Genomic DNA, 13,241 nt, shown 5'->3' on the forward strand with positions numbered 1-13,241 from the left:
TTCAAATTTTTCTCTACAAATCAATTTTTACAATTTTTTATTACACATTTTTCAATAAAAAGTCAAAAAGTTAACCCAAACATCCATATTTTCAACCTCAATTTTTTAGTCTAAAAAGACAAAAAGTGCACTTTTTTATCTTCCCAAACTTGGCCTTAGTATGACTTTGGGCATAAATCTTTACGTCTCAAGTGTTATTATCTCCAAAGTTAGCTATTTGGGTAATCATAAATATAATTGGTAAGACAAAATTTTCAAATTTAGAAAAATCGTATCTAATGTAAAAACTGTGGGCTCAAATCTCTACTTTATGTGCTACTTTATAACTTACTGCTATATAATTTGAATGACTAACAATCATTGAACAAAACCAACAAAACCCTCTCCCAATTTCAACTCAAAAACCCAGTAAAATCTTGCAAGAATAGAGCTTGAAAACAACAAGAGCATATACTCATAAGAAAGAAGAGGGTAAGTGAAGAACGAAACAGAGGAGAGAGAGGGAGTTAAGTTGTGGAGAGAGAGAGAGAGAGAGAGAGACGGAGAGAGAAAGTTAGAGAGAGAGGAAGAGTTGGCATTTGTTTATTGTTTAAGGGGGGACAAGAGCGTATCTGCAAAAATCCTGAAATTCGATTCAGTTCCTTAAAAAAGTAAGGTAAAGAAGATTATATATTTCTCTCTCTAATAATAAAATATACTCAATGAAAGGAGAGTTGAGAGATTGAAACCCACAAAGCAAAACCCATGTACTGTTCAATGTATCCAAAACAGGTTGGTCTGATTTTCTCTCTTTGTTTTTTCGGCGGTTGAATGTGTATGTGCTTGTGCTTTGCTGTTATTCAAGCCTAACCAATTGATTTTTATATATATTTGAGGTGGTCAATCTGCTAACTTGTTTGATCTTAGTTTATATATAAAAACAGAGAGAGAGAGAGAGAGAGCGAGCAGTGAACGTGCTCTGCTTTGTCTCGACTCCTCAACCAAACCTCACGCTTGCTTAGAGAGAGAAGACATGATTAGAGTAGTTCTTCCTATTTTTTTATTCCATTCAAATACTCAAAACCACATCAGAGAGAGAGAGAGAGAGGGTAGGTCTTCGGAACTTGAACGTTGTCCATCTTTTGAGGGTTGAAACAAGCCATGCTTGTTCCATAGTTCTTCAGAAACCCTTTTTTTTTTTTTTTGGTTTCTCTCCCCACTTTGTGGAAATGTAGAGAGAGAGAGAGAGAGAGAGAGGAGTGTTCATCATTATTTTTGGGTTGGGGGTTTTGGGGGTCTGGTAATGGATCACGCAAAACAATGCTTTAAGTAGTAGAGAGAGTACCTTTCTCTTTTGTATTGCATAAAAAGTGATTCTGAAAAAAAACTGTCTGTTGGTTTGGAAAAACTTGCATGTATGTATGATGTATGTATGTATACATATAAATTCTGGGTTCTTGTGTTTTAGCTCAGAAATGAAGTGGGAAAGTGAGGAGGAAGAAGAAGAAGAGGAAGTTTTGTACTGATGGGTCTGAAAATGCAAGGCCGCCATTTGGTGGCTGTGAGGTTGAATGAGCAATTAGGTACAAAAAGGAAGTACACATTCATCAACAAAGTTTGGGCTGGGAGAATTCTAGTGATTTGGATCTTCATTATGGCCATTGCTAGCGGAATCAAATACAGGGGAATGGATGCTGATAACAAGGAGAGAAGGAAAGAAGTGCTTGTGAGCATGTGCGATCAGCGAGCCAGGATGTTGCAAGATCAATTCAGTGTCAGTGTTAACCATGTCCATGCCTTGGCTATCCTTGTCTCAACTTTCCATTATTTCAAGAACCCATCAGCAATTGATCAGGTTTGTGCTTGTTTATGTTATGTATCGGGTTTCGATTTTTGGGTATTTAGATGTTCTTTTGATGATTTACAAGAATCCATCTGCAATTGATCAGGTTTGTGCTGCCCTGTGTTACATTTGGGTTTTGATTTTGGGGTATTTAGATGTTGTTTTGGTGATTTGCATGAACCCATTTGCAATGGATTAGGTTTGTGCTTGTCTATGTCACATTTGGGTTTTGATTTTTGGGTATTTAGATATTTTTGATGATTTACAGGAACCCATCAGCAATTGATTAGGTTTGTGCTTGTATTTTGGGTATTTTGATGATTTACGAGAACCCATTAGCAACAGATTAGGTCTGTGCATGTTTATGTCAATAATGGGTTTTGATTTTTGGTATTAAAATGTTACGTTCATTGAAAATAATGTGTTTATGTGATTTGGGTATGGTTTATTGCAAGCAATGCAGGAAACTTTTGCTCAGTACACGGCCTGCACAGCCTTCGAGCGGCCACTGCTGAGTGGGGTAGCTTATGCGCAGAGTGTGCTTCATTCAGAGAGGGAAGAATTTGAGAGAGAACATGGTTGGACTATAAGGACAATGGAGAAGGAGCCTTCACCTATCCGGAACGAGTATGCACCAGTGATATTTTCCCAAGAAACAGTTTCCTATATTGAATCACTTGATATGATGTCAGGGGAGGTAAATTCTTGATTTTACAACAGTATGATCTTGAATTTGATTGTTTTCTTTGAAATTTTTTGCGATTTACGTGTTCTAGATAGATTAGATGTTTGATTTTGGCCTTTATATGTCTTCTGATTGATGCAGGAGGACCGGGAAAACATTTTGAGGGCTAGGGCTACTGGGAAAGCAGTTCTTACAAGCCCTTTCCGGTTGTTGGGTTCTCATCATCTTGGGGTTGTGTTGACATTCCCTGTGTACAAATCGAAGCTCCCTCCAAACCCATCGTCGGTTGAACGCATTCAAGCAACTGCGGGGTATGCCCTAGTTTTTGTATTTTTCATTGCACTTTTTTTTTATAACATGTTGCAATAGATCTGGACCTTAGGTAGAATTGTATTTTTAGGTCAGCTAAGAGACCCATTAAAAAAATATTGAAGAATCCCAAAGAAGATGGGAACTTGACACACTGCAGCTGACTTGTTGCTTCAACTTGTCTTATGTTTAATAAAAATTTTAATCAGGAAAGTTAAATAACTTCATTTGGCTTCTGCTGACGAAGTCAGACGCATAGTGGTTGTAATTTAAGCAGGTAGCACATTTCAGATATCATATTGTGATGCTTAATCATATATTCTCCTTAAATCCTGTCTTTCCTCTGGTACTAAAATACTAACTGCAATCCTCCAGCCATTTAATTAGAACTATTTTCATATGTATACATATATACGTTTCTTACCCTATATATATAGCTGGTCACTTCAGATTAGGATTCAAACCATAGTACTTCTGAGGATGAAAACCCTAGGAATTTTAATCTTAACAATCAAATTATATATGGATTTTAAAAAGATTATAGTTTTTTTCTTCTTCTTTGATTGTAGCACACTACTTAGTGACTAGTGTGGTCTTTGGGTCTGTTTAATAACCCAAATTAAGTATAGAAAGTGACTTCTCCATTAATCTATTTGATCATGAACAATATTTGTAAAATAATTTTCACCTAAGATTGAGAGTCCGAATATCAAGTCCAAAAGTCTTGACATTTCAGATTAACGTTGGGCACTCATTGAAGTAGTTTCTAAATTAAATTTGAATTGAATCTATTAATATGTAATTTTATTATAGCCTCCTAAAGTGTTCACTGACTAGTTTAGTACAGAAACTCTTGATTTCCATAGACAGCCCATTTTTCTTCTTTCAATATTTGTTCTTCATGGAGATTGGTATTGGGTCTGTTGATCGGTACATTAGTAAAACCTTGAAGACTGTTATGTTGGGTTTGAGTTTCAAGAGAAATCAAATGGTGGCATGTGTTAGGTCTACATCCACCACCTCTTTTTATCCCTTGCATTAGTGGACTGGTGTTAGATAATATCCTTTTCTTGGAAACTGGTATGATGCACAGTTGTGTGAGCTAAATGCTGTTTTAGAATGGAAACAATTCCTTTCTTTTGTTCTAGCAAATCTTGTCTACCCAAATTTAAACATTTAATCCGCATTGTGCTTGCAAGTTGTTCCACCAAGGTTAGGTGGCGTTGCAGACCATTCTTGTGCCAAAATTTACTTCGAATCTAAATCATATTGGCAATTTATACCAACAATTTTAGTTGACTTTCACAACTATTTTTGGCTGCATATCATTTTTTGCATGTTGATAATTTGTTGAGGGTTGCATGTGATAAGGTTAGGTAGCCTAACAGTCATCATGTAAAAATTCCCGTTGGATCCCTTATAACACGAATTCAAATATCAGAGTGGAATGACAGCAAAAGATTTATGTACCCGACACACAAGACTTTGTTTAGTTTTTTAGTTGGTTTACATGTGATGGGGATAATTTTCTTGCCTTCTTTTGATATGTGTAGGATATTATGTAGGCAGTAGATATCAACAGACTACTTTCTCTCTTGCCATCTTGTTTTCATGCAAAGTTTTGCGTGTGACCAAAATGATGTTCTTATTGCAAACAGATATCTTGGTGGGGCCTTTGATGTCGAGTCACTTGTTGAGAACTTACTTGGGCAACTTGCTGGGAACCAGGCAATTGTGGTGAATGTTTATGATGTTACTAACTCTTCCGATCGCTTAATCATGTATGGACACCAATATCAAGATGGTGACATGTCTCTTAAGCATGTCAGCATGCTTGATTTTGGAGATCCATTTAGAAAGCACGAAATGGTGTGTAGGTAAGTGCACGTTGCCCCTAATTCTTATTTGAAATGCAAAGTCTTGAAACATTCTGTGAGGAAAACCAACCAATTTGTTTTTTTACCAAATATAAATTAATAAGTGTAGAAGTTCTAAGGTTTTGTCTTTTGATGTTATTGTTTGGAATCCTGAGCAGGTACCTTCAGAAGGCACCCATGTCGTGGTCAGCAATCACCACTGTGTTCCTAGCTTTCATGATTATCTTTTTAATCAGTTTGATGATATACGGTGCAGCAATTCACATTGTTGATGTCGAGAACGATTTCCAAGAAATGCAGAAATTGAAAGTCCGGGCAGAAGCGGCTGATGTTGCCAAATCCCAGGTCCCACACCAAACCTGTTTTAAGAGCATGGTTTATTTCCTGTTGTCAAACAAATCTAATAACCCTTTTACCTAATTTATTATTATTTTTTTGACTTTTCTTGTCATTAATGCCAGTTTCTAGCTACTGTTTCGCATGAAATTAGGACACCTATGAATGGCATCCTCGGTATGTCAAAGATCCCTTCTTGATTTTCTTTTTGTTCTTCAATAGAGTCCATTGTCAACATTGCTGTCGCCTCTGTATGCACTTGCAGGAATGCTTGCCCTATTACTAGATACAGATTTGAGTTCACCGCAAAGGGACTATGCTCAAACTGCTCAAGCTTGTGGAAAGGCACTGATAACATTAATAAATGAAGTGCTTGACCGGGCAAAAATTGAAGCCGGCAAGTTAGAGTTGGAGGCAGTACCATTTGACCTTCGCTCCATTCTAGATGATGTTCTCTCTTTATTCTCTGAGAAGTCTAGGCACAAGGGTGTTGAGGTAACTTCTACTGACTGCAACAGGATCAATTATTATGTCCATTCATAATTATTTTCCATAAATTTTTGCCTTTAGGGAACCTAAAATATTTGTTTGTTCTTCACGGCTCATTGCATCTTCTTTTTTTTGTTTTTTGTTTTCCTCTTTTTGAGTGAAGTTGGCTGTGTTCGTTTCTGATAAAGTTCCTCAAATTGTTTTGGGGGATCCAGGAAGATTTCGACAGGTTGTCACAAATCTCGTGGGCAACTCAGTCAAAGTAAGCATTCGAGCCTCGGTACTTTGATTGCTATTTCATAAGATATCTTTAATTATTGTTAATTATGATTTTCCATGATCCACTATGTCAGTGGAGCCCTGCAATTTAAACTCAACTATTGTCCATTTCATTCTCAGCCTAAGGAAATAAAAATATTTTGTCAACTTGACTTGTAGTCCGAAGGTATTGATTGTTCTTGCTCATCAAGGGCTCAGGTTGGGATCTCCTTGGTTAAAAAAGCCAAAAGCTTGTTTGGGGAAAGGCTAAACCTTTTTTTTTATGAGATTTATGAAAAGATGATATTACCTTTTAATACTTTCAGAAATTCCATAGTGTCCCTACAAGGGTTTCACAATACTATAAGGGTAATATGATAATTTCTCACCAAAAATAAATTTTGAAATGATCCAAGAAAAACTTCTTTAGTAATTACCCAACACATCAGCATTTTTAATTTCTAAAAAAGTAAAAAGCTACTAAAAAAGGGTTGCCCAACCCCACCTTAATATAGTTTATGCTCATTAGATCTAGTTTTTGTCAGTTCACCAACCAAGGCCATATATTTGTTCAAGTCCATATAGCTGAACATGCAAAAGCTTTGATGGGTGCAAAAGCGGAAACATGCTCGAATGGAGGGTCCGGTGTGGTTCTGTCTAGTGGCAGTCAATTTAAAACCTTAAGCGGTTGTGAAGCCGCTGATGACCGCAACAGTTGGGATGCCTTTAAGCATTTAATTAGTGACGAAGAATTCAATATGACCAATGACGAGACTTCTCAGAACGTCACTTTGTTGGTATGTGTAGAAGATACTGGGATTGGCATTCCTTTACGTGCCCAGGAGCAAGTTTTCACGCCCTTCATGCAAGCGGACAGTTCAACCTCTAGAAATTATGGAGGAACTGGTATTGGGTTGAGTATTAGTAAGTGTTTGGTTGAGCTAATGGGTGGTCAGATAAATTTCATAAGCCGTCCTCAGGTTGGAAGCACGTTTTCATTCACTGCAGCCTTCAGAAGATGTGAGAAAAACACCTTTGGTGATCCAAAAAAACCCGTTGCCGGTGATGTCCCTAATGGGTTTCAAGGATTGAAAGCAATTATAGTTGATGAGAAACCGGTTAGAGCAGCTGTGACAAGATACCATCTGAAGAGACTCGGTATCCTGGTTGAAGTCGTAAGTTGTGTAAGGATGGCAGCTGCTATGTCTTGCAAATATGGATCCAAGTAAGTATTTGTTTTGGTGTCCTTTATTTATTTTAGTGTTACTTGGATAGAAATTTTTGTTATTCATGGTAGCTTTGAAAATTCCAATTTTAGTTTATTTAAATACTGGGCAATGACTGCCATCTTATTGGCCTAGGATTCAAACAGCATAACTTGGAACACTTCCAATAAAGTATAAACACTTTCTTTACTATTTGTTTTGGATTTTTGTATGTTGTCCTTAATGATATGTGCTCAATACGTACCTAATTCCGTCCCTTTCCCCTTTCTTGAATTAGTCCTTGATTTTGGGTTTTTCTTTGGTTTTTTTTTTTCACTGTTCTTTACTAAAAAATCCATTGATCTCTGTTTCCTACAATGATATGTACTAGGGTAATGACTTTTATTGCTTTTGTAATATTAGAATTTGTTTATTTCGTATGGTTTGGTTTTGGACTTCACAGAATATGTTGAGTAGTGTTTTTTTTTTTTTTTTCACCAAAATGGTAGAGTCTTGGTTGTTCTGGGATAGGACCCTTCAGAAATTTGTGAACTAATTTATTTGGGTTTTCCGTTTTATTTTCCTCCCTATTTTGTTTTTCCTTGGCCATCCTACAACACAAATACACTTTTGAGGTACTAAAAATAGATTGAGAAAAGGTCACACAAATCATAGGCCTTGTTTGGTTTGATTTTGAGAGAAATTTTTTAGAAATATACTCTACAAACACTTTTTTAAGAGCAATCAAACCAAACAGATTTTTCCAAAAAAACTCTCAGAAATGTATTTGGTTATCCAATTTCCAGGATTACTTTTTGAAACATGTTTGTAAAAAAGACAAATCAAACAAGTTTTTATATTTTTATCTCAAAAACTACTCTACAAAAAGGCAAGCCAAACAAATTGTTATACTTTTTATCTCAAAAATTACTCTACAAAAAGGCAAACCAAACAAGTTTTTCTACTTTTTTATCTCACAAACTACTCTACAAAAAAAATCAAAGTTATTTTAGAGAGAATATTTGAAAAAAGACAAACCAAACAAGTTTTTGTACTTTTTATCTCAAAAATTACTCTACAAAAAAAACCAAAGTTATTTTAGAGAGAATATTTAGAAAAAGGCAAACCAAACAAATTTTTTTACTTTTTTATCTTAAAAACTACTCTACAAACACAAACTAAACACACCCATAGTTTTTGCATATTCTATTACTGTATTCTTTCAAATACAGTTCCAATAAGTGTGTTCAAAAGTATCTCTGTAAATCACTATAAGAACACCATTTGAGAACATAAGATCTAAAAATTTTGTTATCTATTGATATAATTAAGATCTATAATCTCTTTAAGTGAACATCATTCAAGTTCTTGAATTCAACTACTTTCATCATGTCAGACAAGAAAAGCTACCCGATATGATACTAGTTGAGAAGGACTTATGGATGTCATCCGAGGATATTAGTGTAAATTTATGGTTGTTGGACTGGAAACAGAATGGCCACACATTTAAATTGCCTAAGATGATCCTACTTGCAACAAGTATTACCGGCGCTGAGTTTGAAAAAGCAAAGCAAGTGGGTTTTGCAGATACAGTGATCATGAAACCTTTGAGAGCGAGTATGGTGGCAGCGTGCCTTCAACAGGTGTTAGGAACGGGGAAGAAGACACAAGGGAAAGACACAGTTAATGGATCTGTCTTCCTTAAAAGCTTGCTTTGTGGCAAGAAAATTTTGGTTGTTGACGACAATAGGGTAAACCGTAGAGTTGCTGCTGGTGCACTCAAGAAGTTTGGAGCTGATGTCGAGTGTGCCGAGAGCGGCAAAGCTGCTCTTGCGTTGCTGGAGTTACCGCATAATTTCGATGCTTGCTTCATGGATATTCAGATGCCTGAAATGGATGGGTATGTACTGATTTTATTTTTAAGGAGTTGTCTGTGATTCCTGTAATGTCTCTTTTCTCAATTTGGTCTTTTTAGTTTTAATTTTGTCAAATTTTCTATTTAATTTTTCACATTGTGTCAATTTTGTCTAATTGATATGTTAATTTTCCATTTAATTGTCTAATTGATCCATTCACTCTCTTGAAAGTGATTGAGGGGTTGGCATTCAATTTGAAACAGTCTTTGCAAAGTGATTGTAGAGTTGGCGTTCAATTGAAATGGTCTATTCCTTTTGAAAGGACAATTTTGGCCTTGATTTCTGCCCAATTTCTTAATAGGTGTTATCAATTGACCAAAATTGACAAAACGTGAAAAATACAGGGGTAAATTGATGCAATTAGAATTGGGTGTCAAATTGATACAAGAACAAATTATGGGGGACTACGAGTGTCATATTTACTTGACCACATTTTTAATGATTCGTGATATGCAATTGAACTTTGTTTGCTTGTTTCTTTCTTTCTTTCTTTCTTTCTTTCGGAGAATCATTATGCTTCTATTGAAGAACTTGAAACAATCAATTTTCTCTTGCTATAGTTTTTCTCTTTCTTGCTTTTTATTTTTAATTTTTCCTGGTTTTCAGATTGCACTGCCTGTAATTTATTGATACAAACCCTTTCCTTGATACTCGTAAAAATCGAACAAAATCTTGGAAGTTCTGGTTTACGACATTGGCTAACAGAAGATAGTTTCTTGACATCTGCCCTCTTTTCATGATATACATTGTTGTACAAATAAAAAATTAGACCTTTAATAATTGTAACTAACTATTTTTGAGCTGTCTGTTAATCTGCATGTCATGTAAATACTTCAGCATTTTATTTTGCTTTAGATAGTATATTGAGTGCTTGTTTTGTTTTATTAATTGTTTCATTTTTTTGGTGGAATTTAATTTAATTTTTTCTTTAGATAATTTTTTTGAGTTGTTTTATACAAAATTCTACCAAATTCTGCAAATTCAAATTTGTACCCTTGAGTTTCTATTTAACAATGTGATTTTGTTTATTCCAATGACATTTGAATGGTAACAGCAATGGACTTAAACGTGGAGAAAAATGTGATTTTTAATCCGTTCTTTTTGCAGTTTTCAGGCGACGCGTCACATTCGGAAGATGGAGAAGGAGGCAAATGAGCCGCAGCAGATGAATGGAGGATCCACCACTGAAGTTAGAAAGCCTGAGTGGCATTTGCCAATATTAGCTATGACGGCAGATGTGATTCATGCCACACACGACGAATGCTTGAAGTGTGGGATGGACGGTTACGTGTCAAAGCCATTTGAGGAAGAGAATCTCTACCAGGCTGTTGCGAAATTCTTTGATTCCAAACACGTTTCTGATCCTTAACACGATTGCCAATTACAAGAGAATTGGGCACGTCTAATTCAAGAAGTTCTGGTTGGTTGAGCATATTGCCAGCAAATTTTCCAAATTCTGCTGGTGCTTTCACAGAGCACGCCGGAGAACGAAGCCGATTGGTTTCTTGAATTTTCTTGAATTTTTACCTTTGTGAACCAGCATGAATATAGAGGTTTGGACAGTTAATTCTAACTAACCTGGATTTAACTTGATTAGCTTATCGAGAACATGTTGTATACTACTGTGAATCCCCCCCCCCCCCCCCCCCCCCCGCCACCCAACTGATATGTATAGATCTTTAGAGGGTGAGGGGGTTAGAAAAAATTGTATAATCTGATATTCTTGTATGGTGTCCTTGACAAGCTCTAGTTCAGAAGTTACCCACCAATTCCTTGATTTGTATAATTGTGCTCCGCAGACTTTGCATTGCATTGCATTGCATTTATGCTAGCTTGTGCATGAGAGAACCTTTACACAAAGTGGGTGTGGTTGGGGTAGGGGTGAGGGTGGGTGGTTTAAGTGATGGTGGTGGCGGCAATGCAGGGGTGGTGATGGAATGAAAGTTGTGGTGGCAGTGGCAGGGTGGAGTTGGCTGCAGCGGTGATGGTGGTGGGGTGGTGGAGGTTTTCAGTTGACTTGCCTTTTGTTGTATTTTTTTGATTCTACTTTTGTTGTATTGAATGTTAGAAAATGTAGAAAATATTACATAAGGAGCTTATGAAGTACGAATATTTTGTATTGAATGTTAGAAATTGTAGAAAATATATCATACAGAGCTTATGAAGTACAGATATTTCTTGTGTTGCGTTCAGGGTTGACTTTGATTTTTTGAGGGCTCAAAGCAGCTTTCTAATATGATGCCTTTATTATACATAGAAAAAAAAAATTAAAAAAATAAAAAATTCCCGAAGCTTGTAATATGCTATGATTTTTTAACCATGTTATTTCATAAAATAAATAAATAAATATTCTATTTTTCTTTACAAACTATAACAAAGTATTATTTAAACATTAATATTCTTGCATTTTTGATTGTAAGTTTACTAATCAAGCTTACCTAATTAAACTTATCAACAAAATTTATTTAATTTTTCTTGTGACATAGTTGACCAAGTGTGAGATTTTAATCAATTTCAACTTTAAAAAAACTTCTTTTTCCAAAAGCAATTGTAATAATTATAGTCAATAATATTTTATATGCAATTATACTTTATACCCATAAATTATTGTTAAATTATCTATTTAATTCATGAATTATTGATTGTATCTATTAGGTCTCTAGAGTATATAAATCAAAGTCTATTTAGTGCTTAAACTATCGATTGAATCCATTAAGGGTGTGTTTGATTGGACGGATTGGATAAGGGGGATTAGAATCCATCGGATTTGAGTTCTAGGATTGTGAATCCCCGGACTATTTGGTTGGATTGGATATGTATCCTGTGTTTGTTTTTTCATGGGATTAGATGTCTGGAAAGGACTATTTTTAGTGAATCCAACGTTTGGTTAGACGGACTGGATATGATAAATGACCAAAAGATTATTTTACCCTTTTTTAATAGTTTATTAAATAATAGCAATATTAAACATATCTTTAATATTTTAATTATTTTTATCTAGATTAAATAAAAATTTATTTTTTTTATTTTTTACACAATTAAATAAATTTATTTTTTTTAAATTAAATAAATAAAATATCAATAAAAATATATGTTATTTTTTAATTAAAATTTTAAATAATTTTTTTAAAAAATAATAATAATTAAACAATGAAATTAAATAAAACATCTATTAAATTTAAATAATGAAATTAAATAAAATATAAACAAAATTTTAAAATAAAACATCAACAAAATATCTATAAAAAATTATTTAAAAAAAAATTAAATAAATAAAACATCAATAAAAAGTTAAATAAAATTATTTTATTTTTAAATTGAGACATTTAAATTTTATTGAATTTTACTAAATATAATACATAATTAAATAGTAGAGGATCAAAATGGTCCTTTTACCACCTAATCCCAACAGTGGATTGTCCCCCCAAAATTGTCTCACACCCTCCATGACACAATAGTCCCCCATATGGGGAATAAGGAATCCGGCCGGACTCTATGTCCGGCGGATTGGATGCTTCCTCCGGATTACAATCCGCACAGTAAATAGTCCTCCCCTTATCTCCCCAAGGGTGTGTTTGATTGGACGGACTGGATAAGGGGATTAGAATCCATCGGACTTGAGTCCTGGGACTGTGAATCCCCTAGACTATTTGGTTGGATTGGATATGTATCCTGTGTTTGTTTTTTCATGAGATTAGATGTCCGGAAAGGACTATTTTTAGTAAATTCAACGTTTGGTTGGACGGATTGGATAGGATAAATGAACAAAAGACTATTTTACCCTTTTTCAATTGTTTACTAAGTAATAGCAATATTAAACATATCTTTAATATTTTAATTATTTTTAGCTAGATTAAATAAAAATTTATTTTATTTTATTTTTTACACAATTAAATAAATTTATTTTTTTAAAAATAAATAAATAAATAAATAAAATATCAATAACAATTTATATTATTTTTTTAATTAAAATTTTAAATAAATTTGTTTTTAAAAATAATAATAATTAAACAATGAAATTAAATAAAACATCTATTAACATTTAAATAATGAAATTAAATAAAATATAAACAAAATTTTAAAATAAAACATCAATAAAATATCTATAAAAAATTATTTAAAAATAAATAAATAAAACATCAATAAAATGTTAAATAAAATTATTTTATTTTTAAATTGAGACATTTAAATTTTATTGAATTTTATTAAATATAATACATAATTAAATAATAGAGGGTCAAAATGGTTATTTCATCACCTAATCCCAACAGTAAATAATCCCCCCAAAATTATCCCACACCCCCCCTAGGATAATATAATCCCCCATATGGGAGATAAGCAGTC

General features: G+C 34.0%; 1 protein-coding gene across 6 annotated transcripts; it reads left to right on the forward strand.

Moving 5' to 3' along the window:
* The first annotated feature begins 227 nt into the window (after positions 1-227).
* Positions 228-10,677, forward strand: LOC114256139 (histidine kinase CRE1). 6 transcript variants are annotated; one of them, XM_028195740.2, is made up of 12 exons: positions 228-771; positions 1,453-1,834; positions 2,286-2,519; positions 2,649-2,818; positions 4,475-4,693; positions 4,852-5,038; positions 5,155-5,206; positions 5,295-5,524; positions 5,682-5,780; positions 6,322-7,001; positions 8,378-8,881; positions 10,005-10,677. In XM_028195740.2, the coding sequence occupies exons 2-12, from the start codon at positions 1,505-1,507 to the stop codon at positions 10,264-10,266; spliced, it is 2,967 nt and encodes a 988-aa protein (XP_028051541.2). In that variant the 5' UTR covers positions 228-771; positions 1,453-1,504; the 3' UTR covers positions 10,267-10,677. The 6 variants fall into 6 exon arrangements, with proteins under 6 accessions (XP_028051541.2, XP_082749898.1, XP_028051543.2 ...); XM_028195742.2 differs by having other exon boundaries at positions 336-655; XM_028195739.2 differs by having other exon boundaries at positions 338-771; positions 1,448-1,834.
* The last annotated feature ends 2,564 nt before the right edge of the window (positions 10,678-13,241 follow it).

This window comes from Camellia sinensis, chromosome 11, assembly GCF_055761805.1.
Source record: "Camellia sinensis isolate YWXY chromosome 11, ASM5576180v1, whole genome shotgun sequence".
Taxonomy (NCBI): domain Eukaryota; kingdom Viridiplantae; phylum Streptophyta; class Magnoliopsida; order Ericales; family Theaceae; genus Camellia; species Camellia sinensis.

Coding starts and splice junctions, on each gene's coding strand:
- LOC114256139 (XM_028195740.2), top strand. CDS start 1,505: ATGGGTCTGAAAATGCAAGGCCGCCATTTGGTGGCTGTGAGGTTGAAT. Junction 2,520..2,648: donor TTGATATGATGTCAGGGGAG/GTAAATTCTTGA, acceptor TGATTGATGCAG/GAGGACCGGGAAAACATTTT. Junction 7,002..8,377: donor TCTTGCAAATATGGATCCAA/GTAAGTATTTGT, acceptor TCATCATGTCAG/ACAAGAAAAGCTACCCGATA.